Source organism: Aulonocara stuartgranti (assembly GCF_965226115.1).
Source record: "Aulonocara stuartgranti genome assembly, chromosome: 18".
Lineage (NCBI taxonomy): Eukaryota > Metazoa > Chordata > Actinopteri > Cichliformes > Cichlidae > Aulonocara > Aulonocara stuartgranti.
The window spans coordinates 30,318,759-30,337,059 of NC_138954.1; the positions used below are offsets into that span (position 1 = coordinate 30,318,759).

The 18,301-nt window shown below is 40.1% G+C and overlaps 1 protein-coding gene across 4 annotated transcripts in view; it reads left to right on the top strand.

Moving 5' to 3' along the window:
* ctnnd2b (catenin (cadherin-associated protein), delta 2b) overlaps positions 1-18,301 on the top strand; it is a 191,990-nt gene that overhangs the window by 91,943 nt on the left and 81,746 nt on the right. For 2 of the 4 annotated variants that reach the window (XM_082512621.1, XM_082512623.1), the window contains exons 7-12: positions 26-199; positions 2,662-2,807; positions 8,029-8,279; positions 8,802-8,933; positions 11,608-11,851; positions 16,544-16,600. In XM_082512621.1, the coding sequence (XP_082368747.1) occupies positions 26-199; positions 2,662-2,807; positions 8,029-8,279; positions 8,802-8,933; positions 11,608-11,851; positions 16,544-16,600 (1,004 nt within the window). The remainder of the gene's footprint in view (positions 1-25; positions 200-2,661; positions 2,808-8,028; positions 8,280-8,801; positions 8,934-11,607; positions 11,852-16,543; positions 16,601-18,301) is intronic. The other 2 variants (XM_082512622.1, XM_082512624.1) reach the window with 1 other exon arrangement.

Below are 18,301 nucleotides of genomic sequence, written 5' to 3' on the forward strand. Positions count from 1 at the left end.
GTTTCTTCCCTCCACCCATCTTCAGGTGACATCCAGCCGTGCAGCTGCCCAGTTAGCAGGCACAGACTCTCCTTCACAGTCCCAGAGAGACTCATTTGCCCAGCAGGCCTTTGGCAGCGCTTTCCACATGTCCACAGAGGGCGGACCTGCACCTGCTGGACCATCCATGTATTACTCGTGTGCCACTTTGCCTGCACAGGTACATATCCCTAAAGGTATTACTATGATGCTTCAGTTGTTGTGTGACTGATGCGTTCTCCACTGCTCCTGTACACACTGCAACCAAAGTGTATTGAAGGGTTTCATGTAGCGATTGGATAATTTCTAATGCACTAATACTGAAGTCAAATTCAAGCTGCTTCCATTGATCTCAAAAGATACAAGCTGTAGTATTTTCACACGTTTTCAACACAGAGTCAGCAAGCATTGTTCGGGTAATCGTTGTGGCAAAGGCCACCAAATCTCTGCCAAATTACGTGTCTATTTCACACATCCCGCTGACAAACCCACAAAAGAGAGACAGAAAAAGCTTTTGTTAACAAATGTTAAAATCTCAGAACCACTGAACAAATTCAACATTCGACCTTATGTTGCTCAACATGTTTGTGGAGAAAAACCTGTGAAGCAGAATGTGTCTTACATATTCACTGGATGGTGTCAGTGTCTGTTGCAAAGGTATCCAAACTGAGCCCGCTCTTTCTTTTATATACATTATCGTTATTCTTGCAGGAACTGTTACTACAAAGTCCCGTTTAGTTGACTTTATTTCTGTAATTTTGGTAACTATAAAGTCATTACGTTAAACGTGACACGTGAGAACGTAACATTGCATTCGCAGTTACATGATCACTGCATGTGTGACGATGTTCATGCAAAGCTTTGTTCAGATTCCCATTACGGAAGAGAATGTGTGCATAAAGACATTAATACATACATATGCTATCATCACTATAGTTAGAGGTTATCAATATCGTTTCATTGCTTTGGAAACAGTCAAATAACAATTTAATTAACTTTAGGATTTATTACCCATGATTCTGATTTTTTTATTCATGTAACAGTGATTATTAGAAAGTGTGCAGCCTTCTGGTTGTTGGCTGCCACAGGGAAAAACCAAAAAACATCAAACTTGCACTAACATGTGCTGTAACAGGTGGCGATTTACACTACTGTTCACTCATTAGCAGAGATGGGCAGTAACGCGTTACTTGTAACGCGTTACTGTAATCTGATTACTTTTTTCAAACAACGAGTAAAGTAAGGGATTACTATTGCAAAATCGGTAATTAGATTACCGTTACTTTCCCGTAGGAACGCTGCGTTACTGCGTTACTAAAACCGTGATTTTTTTTGCGAGAATGTCTCATGACAAGCAAGTGCGACGTTGGTGACAGCAGCTGTGTGCAGATCAACAATGGATAATATATCGAGTGCGGGAGAGAGTATGAGCGTGCAGCGTTTAAAGTGTGGAAGTACTGACCTTACTTTGAGTTTGATTCCATAAAAAGTGACAAAAACATTAGCGTCCATCGTGCGTGGGAAGAAAACTTATTTTTACAGCGAAAAAAACCCCTAAACTTCCGAGCAAGCACCGAGTAGCTACGACGTGATGGGAAACTCACAGAGACACTCGCGCGGATTCTTCAACTGACCGCAGCACACCTACACCAGGGTAACCCTCCGCCTACCCTGCTCCTGCTTTACAGGTGAAAATAGAGCAAAAGGACCGCTGAGTCTTTGACTTTATTTATTTTCTGCTGTGTTTTACTTGCATCTGTTTGAAAGAGTGAGTGAAAACACAAAAAATATTTTATTTTATGTGCTGGAATGTGTAGAAAATAGGTTTAAATGTTAAACTAATTTATTCAAGTCAGAGAATGTTGCATATAATTAAATGTTTTGCTTGATGCATAAAGTTAAAAGATTAAAACTGATAAAACAAGTTAAAAAAAAGAGACTTTTCCATTTGATTACATTTTGTATGATGGATTATGTAGAAAAAGTAGAATTGGGCTGAAAGATCTATCACTTTATCACCTCTTCAGGTTGTAAATCGTGTTTTTAAAAAGTAACTAAGTAACTAAGTAACTAAGTAATTAATTACTTTTGAAAATAAGTAATCAGTAAAGTAACGGGATTACTTTTTGGGGGGAGTAATCAGTAATTAGTTACTGATTACTTTTTTCAAGTAACTTGACCAACACTGCTCATTAGTTCATTTTTCATAATTCTTTATTGTAACTCCGTTGAACATTTAAACTGATTTACCTTCACTTTTCCGGTGTATCACAACTTGACCACGCTCGTCCAAATTAACAGTGTTTTAAATTGTCCCTTTAGCTCTGTGCCTGAAAGGCATTGGAAATATTTGTTCAACCAATTCAATTCTGAGGGAACTTCATTTGGCGGCCCGTTGCTCACGGCTGCATTTCAAGTTCATTTGGTTGTAAAAGTTTACAGTCGTGACTTCATGTTTGGTCTGATAACCCAGAGCTCTTCATCAGGATGTTATCACGGATTAGAGTTTCTGCTCTCTGGTTTTCCAGCTCCGGGGGGGGAGTTGTTCATCTCTATGGAAGTAATGATAGGAATAAGAAGAGAGGATGAATATTTAATGTGAGTGACATTCCCAATTAATGAATTACAAATCTTGCATTGCAGCGCGTAAGCTCCCCTCTGCAGGCGGTGGGATCTCCTACCAAGCTGCAGCGGCTGGGATCAGCCTCTGCTGACATGCCCAGCTACGCCACGCTACAGAGAGTGTCCTCACCCAAGCAATCACCCAGCCGACTCGCCAAATCCTACAGGTTGGTCTGACTCTATACACAAATTATACATCGATTTGAAGAATATATCTTTACTAACCGAAGGCTTCTGACCAAATCCTCGAAGTACTCACATGTGGCACCGCTGCTAATACGGCTGCATTGGCTCCCCATTGAATTCAGAGTCCATTTTAAGATTCTGGTTCTGACATTCAGAGCTCTTCATGGACAAGCACCAGCCTGCATCACTGAACTTCTATAGCCCTATGTCCCTAGCAGGTCCCTAAGGTCACGTGATCAGGGCCTACCTGTTATACAGCATACAAGGCTGAGAACTAAGGAAGACGGAGCTTTTGCAACTGTGGCCCCCAGACTGTGGAACTCTCTCCCACTGAGCTAAAGATCTGTGGACTCAGTAGTCTATTTTAAAAACAACTAAAAACACATCACTTTTTGTCTGTTTTTGTTTTATACCTTGTTATCTCTGTGTGAAGCACTTTGTGACCTTTTGTCCAGAAAGGTGCTATGTATATAAAATTTTAAATGGTAAATGGCCTGGATTTGTATGACGCTTTACTTAGTCCCTAAGGACCCCAAAGCGCATCCACCTATTCACACACTGGTGATGGCAAGCCACATTGTAGCCACAGGTTCCCTGGGGCGCACTGACAGAGGCGAGGCTGCCAGACACTGGCGCCACCGGGCCCTCTGACCACCAGAGGGGCTCGAACTGGCAACCTTCTGATTACAAGACAAACTGCCAACTCTTGAGCAACGATCGCCCCGTGGCTTACTTTACTTACTAACTTACCAGTTTATGCTGTGGGGGCGTCTTGGGGACCTACCTGAGAAGTAAAATCCCAAAGTGGAGGGGCACAGAGAAACTCAATAGGCTTGGCCTATCCCATGGTCACAAAATAGGCCCTGTACACTTTAAGTGTTATACAGTATTTGTTACTTATTTTGTTACAGTAAGTCGTCCAGGTTTTGTAGCTACCTCCACCATGTTTGACTGTTGGTATGATGCTGTTTTTACGAAATGCTGCGTTAGTTTTACAGCCGATGTAACAGGACTCAAAAACCTTTTGTCTTGTTAGTCAACAGAATATTTTCCCAAAAGTCTTGAAACTCATCACAAAGTTTTTTGGCAAATGTGGAATGAGCCTTTGTGTTCTTGCTCCTTGGAACTCTCCCATGGATGCCATTTCTGTTGAATCATGAACCTTAACTGAGGCCTGTGGTTCTATAGATGTTGTTCCGGGCCTGGGGTGACCTCCTGGATGAGTCATCAATATGCTCTTGGAGTAATTTTGGTAGACCTGGGAAGGTTCACCAATGTTTCAAGTGTTCTTCATTTGTAGGTAATGGCTCTCACTGTGGTTTGCTGAAGAATTTTGTAACTCTTTACAAGGTGACAGATGTCAATTAACTTTGTTTTTCAGCTGCTTCTTTAAGATTGTGGGATGATGTGTTGCTTTTTGAGATCTTTTAGCCTACTTCACTTTCTTTTTTAGTCATTTCTTGATTTAACAGGTCCAGCAGTTATCAGACCTGAGTGTGGCCAGTGAAGCTGAACTCAGATTTCCAGAAAATGTTTTAATTTAACAAGGAGGGACAGTCAGTTTTCCAAACAGGGTCATTTAGAACTGGATAGTTTTTTTTACCCCTGAATAGGTTAAATCAATTAAAAAAACATTTTTTTGTATTTACTCGAGTTATTTCTGTCTAATGTTAAAAATTGTGTTATGACCTGAAACAAGTAAATGTGATAAATATGCAAAAAATCTAAGAAATCATGGGGCAGATACTTTTTCACTGCACCGTGCATCATCAGAGGTAATGTACCGGCACCAAGATGAACATTAACAGATTCCCATATCCTGCCACAACAACTGACAAAAGCTACAACAGAGGTACAAATGGGTACAAACATGCTCACTGCTGTTAATTTACCAAATTGTAAATGATCTTACTGTGGATGATCACAGCAGGTTATGGCATTTCCACTGTACAGCTTGGACTGAGAATGGTGACACACAGATGACAGAATACTCTGTGTACTGTTGGTAGGCTTTATTAATTCCTTGTCACGAAAGGTGTTTGACCGAGCCAAGCACGCAGCAAGGGCTCTCTCTGCTGTACAGTTCTGCCTTTATGCAAGGGACATTTAGAATATGTGAATTTGCATGTCTGTGCTCTGACTTGCACTGGAAAATCGAGTTCTAGGTGGCCTGCTGCAATGGGGAAAGGGCTGAATTAGCAGCCATGTACACACTGGAGTAAGATCATAAACAGTTCAGCTCAATTCAAGTTTGTTGGGGTTTTTTTTTATATGGTGCCAAATCACAACAACATTTGCGTTTTATACTCAGTGTTGGGAAGGTTACTTTTTAAATGTATCCCACTACAGATTATAGATTACATGCCTCAAAATGTATTTGTAATGTATTCCGTTACGTTACTCAATGAGAGTAATTGAGTAATACTGTTACTCAATGAGAGTAACGTATTCTGAATACTTTGGATTACTTAATATATTATCATGCTTTTTACAACTACATGAATGTACTATTGCTGTGTGATTTATTACCATTACTGAAGAATACTCGCCATACCAACTAGAGTTTTAAATCTTAAAATGAGTAACAGTAGGGTGGACATTAGGTACGGCTGCACTTTTTGCTGCGATCTTCCATAGAAAATTATTCCACGCGTATATAAAACACTAACACTCTGCCTTGATATTAAATAATTTTTTTGAATAATAATTTTTAAAAATATTTCTTCACGTCAAGTACGGGTGACATGGGCCGTGAGATTGAGACACAGGCATTAGAGCCTCTTAATGCGTGTTTTGTTTGGGTTTCCACCGGCGTGGAATTACCAAAAATAAAGAGGGCATAGCCTAACATATGAAACAAGAAAAGACTGCCGTGTAATCCATTTATTTCAACACAGTAACTGTATTCTGAATATCACCTTTTTAAACGGTAACTGTAATGGAATACAGTTACTCATATTTTGTATTTTAAATACGTAAAGGCGGTACATGTATTCCATTACTACATGTATTCCATTACTACCAACACTGTTAATACTGTAAGGTAAAGATGCTATAGAGAAAACCCCAACAGACAATCCCCTATGAGCAAACACTTTGAGCAGTGGAAGGAAAAACTCCATTTGAACAGCCAAAAGAAGAGAGCACCAGAGACAGGACAGAACATACACTATTGGAGAAAGAAGACAAAATGTAATGACATGCAGCAGTAGTATATAAACACCCGGGGAACGAAAAAAGGTGAGCAAGAGAATGCTCAGTGTGTCACAGGGAATCACGTAGCAGCATAATTAACGGATGCTTCGGGGTCACCTGATCCGGGCCTGACTATAACCTTATCAAAATGGGAAGTTTTGAGTCTAACCTTAAAAGTAGAGAGCATGTCTGTGGCTGTTGGTGAGGAAAAATTGTTGCAGATAACCAGTTTTCACTGACTGCTATTAAAAAAAACAGTGAGGAGATGGAAAATTATTTAAATCACTGCAGTGCATTGTGGGAAGGTGCCAGAAAATGATGCACCACAGCTAAGGCTTCCAGAGGCGTGCAAGAGCTCTTAATCGTTAGTTATCCGTATGACATTGACTAAACAACGACTTCACATTTCAGGTTTAAAGAACACACGAGACCTCTCCTCTGTTTCACATCTGAGTCGTTTTTAAGTCGTGTTAGTTTGGCAACAAGAAAAAGTTTAATATCAGACATTTTTATTTTTATCCAGGAATGTCACGATTTGCATAGAATGTTTTCTATAATGGAAACAAATAAAGGTGCTACATCATCCTGTCTTTAACGTTCGACGGATCGATTGAAGGGTTCAGCACTCCACGCGTGATCAGGAAATCTGTACTGAAAAGTAAAGATTTAAAAGTAAAACTCCCCTAATGAAGTAGCAGACTGTTGGTGGGCCAGTCTTTACAAGCTCATGCTGTGGAGCCAAATGTTGTTCAAACCCACAGAATTTTATTTTAAATTCAAGTAGAGATGCTTTCCAAAAAATATGATACATTTGGGGGAAATGTATACAGCAAATCCCTTATTAGAATGGTATATTATATGCCAATAACCATGGATTAGCAATATGATATGTGTGATGTAAATGTAGGTTAAAATAACAGTAGAAAATACTGATGATTAAAAAAGCTAAAATCAAATTTCACCTCCATTTGAAGGTAAATAAAATGTGATTAAAGGGAACAGAGTATTCATTTACTCATTGATTTTCCAATAATTGATACAAGTATCCACTAATATAATTAAGTGAATACTATTTAATACACAAGGGACTCATAGTGCTTGTTTAATATTCAGAAAAGATTAGTCTTGGCTGCTACTGAACAAATAAACATGACTTTAAGGATTAAAGCAGAGGTGTGAAATAAAGCGCAGTTTGATGTGGGTAAAACCATGAAGAAAAACCTCCCTTTAAATGCATTTACCTTTAAACCCAATTGCCTACTTTTTCCTTTAAAGAACTTGAGAAGAAAAAAAAGATCATCGACAGCCTGACTTTCAACTGCTGTGTAGTTTAGGCTAACACTGACGTCACCACACCAGGAATAGCAGTAAAAAAGGTTAATAACGTGTCCTTATCTAGTTTCAGACTAGATCAGGACACATTTTTGAAAAACTGTCCAGTGAGCTGTATTTGACCCTTTTCAGTCCATTTCCAAAGACATGCTCGTTAGTTTAACTGGTGATTCTAAATTGGTGTGAGTGTGAGTGGGTGCCTGTCTGTCTGTGTCAGCCCTCAGATGGCGACCGGCCTAGTGTGCACCACACCTCTCACCTAAGATGGTAGAGAAACAATTAAGGAAATACATGGATGATGGATCTCTGTAGCTGTAGTTACAGACACTTTGATTGCCAGATTTTATTCTTCTTTTTCTGTTTTTGTTGACTACTGTTTGGTGAAGTTTCACTATTTAGGTGAGGTCTGAAAAAGGCCTGAATGCTTCTGTTTGGCGCAACACTAGATGGGTACACAAAACTTTGTGTGAGATTAGAACTCGGATATGCATGTCTGCTGCACCGTTATCGATGCATCTGTGTTTTACACTGTGCTATTCATCTTTGTCTCTTAATCTAGGTTGATGTTTGCTCTCTTTCACTTCTATTATGTTTACGAATGTAATTTCATTCTAGACAAAACACAATATGTTCACGCAAAAAGTCCAACAGTTTCCGTGTCTCCTCCTCTCTCAGCACCTCATCCCCCATCAACATGGTAGCATCAGGTGCTGGCGGCTCGTCCTCACCGCTCCCCATGGTAGCCTCTCCAGGGGGAAATCACTCCTCGTCACCCATACACCAGCTTAGCTCTGCGGTGGGGAGCTATGCCACCCTGTCGCCCACCAAGCGCATGCTGCATCACATCGGAGCAGATACCTACAAGATTTCCCACGAGCTGTACGCTAACGCAACCCTGCAAAGGCCTGGTAGCCTGGCAGGTAGAGGTCAAGACACCTTTATGATTACTTTTCTATGTGTGTTTCTGTCAAATGCCATTGAGTCTTGTCAAGTCATTCATTTTCTACTTTTTTCCTGAACATGTAGAAACATTTTCTACATTTGTGGCCTTTTCCCCCTGTAGCTTTGTAAACAAATGTTAACAAATGACTAAAGTTTGTCAAGATTTTATTTCAAATGTATTAGATGTTCTTTGTAATAAATAAGATAAGACCCTCAAATTCAAAATAAAGTTTGCTTTATTTGTTTTTTTAAACATTTCCCCAGCATACAGTATCCCTAATTTATTGTGTATTCTTTTGCTTTCAGGGTAAATGGCTATTTTTTTATTTATGACTAGAGCAGAAGCAGTCCAGTACATGAAAGCATATCTATTAATGCATTTCATCATTTATTTTCATTTGTAGTCGAATTTGTCATTCAGTGTTATCCCACGAGAATATTTTTATAAATCTACACATGCATCCATCTGTCACTATGTCTAACTTCCACCGCCTTGCGTTCTCCAGGGTCCAGAGGTTCCTACAGTAGCCAGCACAGTCACCTGGGCTCCGAACTGCGACCCCTGCAGTCCCCTGAACACCACATCGACCCCATCTATGAAGACAGAGTCTACACCAAACCTAACATTAGAGGACAAGGTGAGATCTGGAGAAGGGAAATACGACGGTTCAGTGTTTGGAGTGTGCCTGTAGAAGATGGGGGAGATGCTTCAGAGTTTTCATGTGACGCATCTACCCCAATTTTGATGAGCAAGCCACTAGACGGGGATAAGAGATGACTGGCAGGAGTGCAAACACTGACTGGACGAAACCCTTATGTGGACAATCAGTTCAAAAGAAAACCAACATAGTGGTTCACTTACTGTGTTATAAAATAGGTCCAACTAAAGAGGGCCTCACCTCTCAAAAGGTGACACTACCAGAATACATTGCATTGGTTAGATAGATAGTGAATGGGAAGTGTGTGTTACAAACATGTACAGTAGCAGTCAGGTAAAGAATATGGAAGAGATGAATTGTGGGAAATGTAGGATCTAGCATTTAGTGCAAGATTGACCCAGAATAGAAGAATAACACTCTGCTTGTGATGCTTTGATTTCAGCTGTGCGTCTCTTCCAAGTGTTCTAACTTGGAGTAATTGTAGTGCTGAATAACTGCAGCACCCACTGTGAGCTGAGACTTCGTTTCTTTTAGCCTGTAGTAACAACCGGCAATTAGTAAATGACTTATTTGAACCTGCAGTAACACTTGGGCTTGATTATACCGTGGCTGCGAAGACGGCCACCAAAACGTCTTCAAACAAGTCCATGACCATAAATAACTGCAGTGTGTAAATCACCCAGGGAATCATCTAGATTTAAAAATCAGTGAGTAACTATGAGAGAAAATATCTTTTATAAAGGAACAGGTCTGTAAAATCCTCACAAAGAGAGCAGGAAAAAGGCACAGCATGGTGCCTCTCAGAAGGCAGGTGTTTTGTAATGGTGTGCTGTTATATTAAAGGCTGATGTACATAAGAGATTTCCTGGTTCCATCTGATCGTGCAGCGCTTTTTCCCCAGATCAGGTAGGCAAATCCAATTGGGGTCTCAATGGCAATTTGTCTCTCAGTCACAGTCTGTTAACTAATTAGTTTCAAGGCTGAAAATTAATCTCAATTAATCCCATGGGCGTTAGCTTGGGTGCTTTGAAATCAAAGCAAATCAACCATGTCCTAAAATGTTGTTGATACTGTGCTGCCAGTTCGGTCGTCTCAACTGTGAACGTTTCCATAAAGAGATGTGCACAGCAAAAAGAGGAAAAATTACTGTCAGTTTCCTTCCAAAATATAGTTTCACTCTGCTAATTAAAAGATCCGAGGTCACTTCTGTCACGCTGGCTCCCCGTACACACGCATAAACTGCTTTGATGCATCGAAATAGCTCGGTCATCATCTCCAGCTGCGCGCGTATGAATGAGAGTCCCGACAGCAGCCAAACGCCACACTGTTTTTCAGATACCTGTTTTTTTTCTTCTGTTGAAGCCTGACTATGTTTCAAGGTCAATTCAAAGAGCATCAATATGATGAGCAGACTTGGAAATTTCACATCACAGGTGAATTTCCTCAGGGCTTGACAAGGTCCCTGTAGTTATCAAGTTGCGCACACACGCACACAAAGAAATGACCCAGCACACCTCCCTCAGGGCAGGCTCAAGACTGTCATGCCCAAATGGTTCCCAAACTGCTGTTTAACGAGAAGATAATTCATGTGTGTGTGTAAAACATGGCAAATGGCCTTCGCTGGTCTGCGTTAAAGTGTTTTGATGTTTTTGCACAAAGTGTGCAACAGCCCTGAGGCTACAGACCCTCGCTATGGAGAATTTATTAGAGCTAGTCTGACAAACTGCAAATGTATTCAATAGTATGAACAGCCAAACTGTCTTTCTTGCCACTCTGCCTTCCATACAATAAATATGAAGCTACAGCAAGCATCAAATTAGCTTCAAATTAGCTCAAAGCTGTTCTTGACGCATTGGAAAACAGCTAGCTTGGATCTCCCCAAAGCTAACAAACTCCTATACCAGCACTTCTAAAGCTAAAAATTGTAAAACTAACGTATTTTTTAAACAAAAGACAAAGAAAGCTAAGAATCTAATATGTGTGCATTTATATTGTTTTCTTGCTGCTGTGCAACTAATCATTTTCAACAAGCAGATTACCCTTATGAATACAGGCTTTCTTAAACATTAGGAGCTAATTTCAGTACCGTGTCCATAGTAAATTTTGAGTGGCTAAATCTTAACAAAGAAGTGTAAAATATTGAGTTTCCAACAGGATGCAACCACCCTTTTCCTTCTAAGCCACACAGACTTTGTAGATCTCTAAAAGGGGGCCGTTTATCACCTGGTGGCCAATATTGCTGTGGTTGGTGGGTGAGTGCACTGCAGGACATGGTGACAGAATAGTGATCTAATGACTGGTGCAATCTGGCTATGCTTTAAAGTGAAGGAGGGAGGTCTGGTGCATGCATGTTTCACGTGTGTTTCCGATTTTCTTATCTGCTTCATTATTTCTGTTTGTTTTCTTTATTTTTTTAATGACTTTTGCTTTTTTTATTCTTTTCTTTCCACTTATTTTTCTGTGTCACTTTCTTCCATTGGTGCTGGTCTTGTGTGCGTATGTGTGTTTGTACATCCTTGTGTTGGTGCTCATGTTTGGTTGCGATCCCCTGCTCCTTGCCCTCCTCGTCTACATCAAATCCCAGTGGTGAACCAGTTGTACCAAGAGGTCCTCAATTATCTGCTCTGTCCCTACGCTCCTCTTTCCACTTTAGCCCCACCCTCCCCCGGTGTCGACCCAATCCCCTTACAGCGAACGGGAAGCCAGAGCGCCACCGCCACCTTCCAGAGAGGCAGCTTTGCCACGGGAGGCGGGGCGGCCGACTACGCCAATCCGTACCGCACTCTGCAGTTCTGTCCGTCGACCGAGTCGCCTTACAGCAAGTCAGGCCCCGCCCTCCCCCCTGAGGCGGCGCTGGGCCGATCCCCATCAGTGGACAGCATCCAGAAGGACCCAAGGTGAGAAAAGACGGCCATTTTCACTTCGAATCAGCTCTGGCTTATTAATGAGACCCTTCGTTCTGCTCCCTTTCCACTTTTCACTAAACTTACTGAGGGCCAGATTCACCAAGTGAAACATGAATTATTAAAGGAAATATCAATAGTATCATTAACCTGAGCAACATTGAGCTTTTTTTAATGAAGAAAAGAGTTTGATTGAAAACCGCAAACGTGGTGTCAGAGCTGGAAGTGCGACATGGCGACACCCACAGTTTGCAGCACATCGGCACATAATTGACTGTCAGGATTTGACAGTGGAGTGCAGAAAAAGACTGGCTGAATCTGGGCTTTAGTATGAGGCACACATCACGCCGCATCTTTCACTGTCCTCTCTAGTTTGCCTGGTGTTGGGGCGTGTTCACACTGTTGTACCAATGCCTGTGCACACCTCTAGGTCCAATTTAAGAGTTTGCTGCTGCTGTTAGGAGTGGAGTGGCTCTCTGTCAGTGGCAATCAGTCACGTTCTGTGCAGCAGGTAGACAAAGTTAATGCGGAAAGTCTGCATGAAGTCGTCTTCTAGACCAGGAGATATCTCTGTATGAGTGTGGATGTCTGAGAGAGAGAGAGTGACACATTAAAAAAAAGAGTTAGAGAGACATAAAGAGACAGTGTAATAGCTGTTTTTATCACTCTTTTGTCCTAGTTAAAATGAAGTTTGAAATACTATTCCAATACTGTCTTGGATTTCTCTTTTATTTTTTAGCCTCTTCTTTGTAATGGCTGCACAGACTAGCTGTCAGAAATAGAAGTAGCCTAATTAAAGCTGAACTGTCTGTTTGGGATATGTTAGTTCAGGTACAGGCAGCGGATATGTTTATTTTTCCACAAATTTATTTCTCTAATGAGGAGCTCACTTTCTCTTGAATTGCTTATTGTGAAATTTAGAAACTCAAAACTATCTTTTGTTTCATTAGCTCTCTTTGCTGTTGTTGTCGTCATTGCTCTTACATTCACCCATTGTCCAAGTGTTTATTTCTGTGTGCACATTGCACTCACGTCATTTGTTTGGTCACTCTTTAGCTCTGGCATCATCGTTGTGTACCTTCAACACATCTGCACTGCTACATTTAAAGGGCGGACTTTTGATGCATGGCATTTTGCTTTACGCTCACGACATGCACACGACATGCCGATGTAAGCGGCATCTAAAGTCATACGAGTAGCTTGTTAAAGGGAGGGTCCGGTGTTATGCTACATCTTTCTTACTCTCAAAAAATCCCATTCAAAAAGGCTCAAACTCTTTGTTTGTACCGTCTGACTTTTCTACATTTTCTTTGACACGCTCAGCAGCTGAACACAATAAAGACTTTCAGATCTTTGAAGATAAAACAAATTGAGGCCCACTATTTTTCTTGAAGCAGCTAGGGACTGTAGCTTCTAGTAAGCAGTATTTTCTATTAATACGTGCAGAAGTATTTAGAACACTGAAGGATAGTGCCCAATACAGCCCCTAAGTCATGAAGTACAATAGGTCCGAGGTTTTTAATAGGTCTTGGAGAACACCCTATCACACAGAAAAAAAATCTCATTGTGGCCAAAAAGAAGATTATACCAGAGCATAGGTTTTCTGCTTTTTGCCTTTTGTGTGGGATTCATTGGCAGTGAGGGAAATATTGAGTAGAAGCAGACTTATTCATTTAACCTGTCCAGGTTCTGGGAGATTGGTCCATTGGTCAGCACAGCCTATAAGTGCACACACGCTACAGTCATACATGCTGGATTGTTCCTACATGTTTTGCGAACACAGAGTTTATGCATCTACTGATGTCTCAAAAATATTGTGAAAAAAAATTATTTTGTTATTTATTTCAAAAAGGAAAACTTTAAAATACTCTGTAAATGTATGTATATATACATTTAGTACCATTCAAAAGTTTGGGCACACCTTCTCAATTAATGGTTTTTCTTTATTTTTACTACTTTCTGTATTGTAGATCCATAACTGATGACATCAAACATATGAACCAAGATATATGGAATTATGTAGCAAAGAAAAAATTGATAAAAAAAACTGTCTTATATTGTAGATTCTTAAAAGTAGCCACCCTTTGCGTTGCACTGCAAACCCTTGGCCTTCTGTCATTGAGCTTCAAGATGTAGTCACCTGAAATGGTTTTCAATGCCTTGTCAGCTAAGTAAAGAGAAACGACAGTCCATCATTACATTAAGAACTGAAGGTCAGTCAGTCTGGAAAATTGCTAAAATTTTCAATGTGTGTCCAAGTTCAGTTGCAAAAACCATCAAGCACTATGACAAAACTGGCTCACATGAGGACCATGCACAAGAAAGACCGGCCAAGAGTTGCTTCTGCTTCTGAGGATAAATTCATCCAAGTCATCAGCTTCAAAAATCACAAGTTGGCATCACCTAGGATTAGAACCGAGATAAATGCAGCACAGAGTTCCAGTAGCAGACACATCTCTACATCAACTGTTCAGAGGAGACTGCGCGAATCAGGCCTTTATGGTCAAATAGTTGCTAAGAAAACACTACTAAGGAAAAGCAGCAAGCAGAAGAGATTTCTTTGGGCCAAGGAATGGACAGTTAGACCAGTGGAAATCTGTGCTTTGGTCTGATCTTTGGTTCCGCCCGCTGTGTCTTTGTGCGATGCAGAAAAGGTGAACGAACAGTTTCTACATGCATGGTTCCCACTGTGAAGCATGCAGGAGGAGTTGTGATAGTGTGGGGATGTTTTGCTGGTGACACTTTTGGGGATTTATTCAAAATTGAGGGCACACTGAGCCAGCATGGCTAACACAGCATCCTGCAGGAACATGCCATCCCATCCTGTTTGTGTTTAGTTGGACCATTGTTTCTTCAACAGGTTGTGTAAGGGCTGTTTGACCAATAAGGAAAGTGATGGAGTGCTGCATCAAGAGAAGGCCAAGAGTGTGCAAAGCAGTAATCAAAGCAAAGGGTGGCTAATTTGAAGAATCTAAAATATAAAACATGTTTTAAACTTTCACACTTTTTTGTTTACTACATAAATCCATATATGTTCATTCATAGTTTTGATGCTTTCAGTGAGGATGTTGTAAATAGTTATGAAAATGTAAAAAAACAACAACAAAACAAACATTAAATGAGAAGGTGTGTCCAAACTTTGACTGGTAAACCCTTTGTCTTTAAAGTTCCAGCACTGAAGGTTATAGCTCATGAAAACCAGAAATTCAGTACCTCAAATTCTAAGACTACTTTGAGCTGAGTACATAATTCAAACAGTATAAATACTGTGTATGTCTCGTTCTACTTCAGTAAAGACAATTACGATCACCGGGGAAACTGCTGACTTAACAGTTGTTCTAATGATCGACAACCTCGACTTGGAGGGTACACTGCAGAAGGTCATTGTTGAAAAGGCTGGCTGTTCAGAGTGCTGTATTGAAGTGTATTAATGGAAAGCTGACTGGGAGTGGAAAGTGTGTTAGGACTAGCTGCACAATGCACAATCAGCAGAGATGCCTGTAGCTATAAGAGGATTGTCAAGAAAAGAGCTTCAAAGATTCAAGAAATTTGAAGAACTTCACAAGGAGTCAATTCAACAGGTTTCAGTGCATCAAGAGGCAACATGGAAAGACATCTGCAAGCTACCAGAGCTATGCAGAAAAAGAACTGGATTCTAGATCTGTTGAGGTCCTGGAGTCTGGAGAAAGAGTGGTGTTTGAAGTCCAGTGTGAAGTTTCGGCAGTCTGTGATCATCTGGGATACCATGTCATCTGCCGGTGCTACGGTCGGGTTGGTCCACTGTGTTTTATCAAGTCCAAAGTCAACATAGCCATCTACCAGGAGATTTCGGAGCACTTTGTTCTTTCATCTGTTGACAAGCTTTATGGAGATGCTACAGATGAGCAGAAGGCCACTGCCAAAGCAACCTGAGCTTCAACAGTCCCTCAGCAGTGCCACAAGCTTACATCCATGCTACGCCACACTGATAAAGTAATTCATGGGAAAGGAGCCAAAACCAAATATTGACTAAAGAAATAAAGATGCTTTTAAGAAGTTTGACATTTCTGTATTGTAAATCGTTTTTTGGATTAATCGTTGGAAATATTCTAACTGTATTTCTGATTTTCATGAGCAGTAGCCTTCAAAAGTAAAATATGTAGCACTTCCATAAGCTGACATAGTTACCCAAAATACAAAGCATATGTTTAACGTCTCATTTAAATCTAACTAAATAAACCCAGCTTACACGGAACAGGCTCCGGAATGCTTGTCATTTTCTCACTCGTTAGCTACTGTGTAACCAGTCCTGCTTAGCTTTAATGAATCTGCCATCCTTCAACAGCTAAGTTGACCTAAAAATTATTTAAACCCTTAAGCTATACGGTATTTATGCAACCACCAATAGCTAAATTTCTGAAAGCAACAAGGGCTTACCTTGTTTCTTTTGTCCGGAGACCCTCTCTTTATCTGACATACTCGCCATTTCCCAACCATCTGCTCCAAGTGCATGTTCTCCACCCTGCCCACATCCTCTATTGCCTGATAACAAAATGTTAAGAGAGAAAGATGAGTCTACTGGCTACAATTTTGATTTCTATTGATTACTATTAATTATCGCTATTATAACAGGTATTGAATAATTTGTTACCAGACAGTCGACATATACCTCTCTCTTGTTTCTCTCTGCCTGTCCCCCCTCGATAGGTACGACCCCGAATTCCTTGTGTGGAATCAAAATCAAGCCGAGCAAAGAATGACAAAGTAATCCAACTATTTATTTATACTATTGTACATTCTGTCTATCTTACCTTTGTCTCATTCACTGAATCTTTCCATCCTCTCTATATGGCACCACTATCAGAAACAGATGTTAATGTTAATGGCAGCATGACAACATTTCATATATGCATTGTCACCCATTTAGCACTGCATTAAGCAGGAATCGCTTTTATTCTTAGTGTTACTTGGGTTCTAAATTGGAGAGCAGATCAGGATTTAATCACGTCATCACATAACATGAGCAAAGAAAGACAAGAAAATGATATCGCTAACCAAATATCGATTGCTTTGCGTGCAATTTGTAGGTATTTGGCTATCAGAGCCTCTTTTACATTGTCAACATTCCTCATTCTCTCCATTGGCTTTTCATGTCTCCATCCATACCTTCATGAGTTTATCTATCTGTTAGTTTATTTGGCCGTTCATTTGTCTCCATTGTCTGTCTGAATCATCTCTGAAGTGACTTTGTGTCAAGTGTATTCACGTGGCTTGCCCGGTTTTCATTTTCGCACCTGTTTTTGTATTTTGTTTTAATGGTGCTGATCTTTTCATCTCTGGAATGCAAACAGATCTGTTTTAATGAATACATGAGTTTTCCTTTATTCCTGAAAATTACTGAAGCACCACCATTAATCTTGAACTCAGTGAAGCCAAAAGCCAAAAATATTCAATTTCCAACAAGTGCTTATAAATATCCCTGCTAGCCTGTGTGGTTTTATGAGTTGTCCAAGCACTTTTGTTTTTTCACATGTCTCCTTTTAAAGAGGGCTGTCGATCCATTTAATAATGTGCCACTATGTTTCACTTAAGAACATATTTCATAAACTAATGTACTAACCAGATATGTAAAATCAACTAACAGTACTGACACAGACAACATTAGCTCACTCTTCAGAATGTGAAATGCCAGTGATTTTCTTATCAGTGCCAGTCAGGGTGTTATTGTCCAAACCAATACAAGAATTTAATGCTGCTCTTGGAAAATCCCTTATAAAGGATTCAAATTCACAAGCTAAGCTCACTGAACTAGACTAGACTTTATTTACTGTATATGTTTGAGGAGATGAATCAACAGATTAGTAGTTTTATTGTGTTATGTTGAATCATGTCAAAATGAAATGAGCCCAGTGAATTAATGAACCAATGGAATTGAGAACATGAGTCCATAGGCTTCTGTCAGTGAAAACAGAAAAGACTGGATCAGTAAACATCATTGGCTGCACATAAGCAAAAAAGTAAGGTTTCTAATTTAAATGCATACAATGTAGCAGAAATATTGTGTTTTGAACAGGATACGAAGTGAACCCGACACAAATCTCACTCTAAGCTGAACTCAAAAGTTGGAGCAGTTTATAATGTGTATACTGTGCTGTGAAAAGTTGCATATTTGTCACACTTGTATGTTTGCAGCGTAAAAAAATATACCCCCTTAAATTATGAATGAATTGGAATTAACCAAACTTTTTTGGAAAGTTGAGTTTAATTTCATTAGCCACTTCTAGGTCTAATAACTGCCAGACCTGTTAAATCAAGAAATCATTTAAATAAAAACTGTCAACGTAAAGTAGTAAAGATCTTAAAAAAAAAACAGCATCATCCCACAATCATAAGAATCTCCAGATGTTTGGGACTCCAGTAAGACCCATTATCCACAAGGGAGAAGACTCCGTTTCTAGCAGTGGC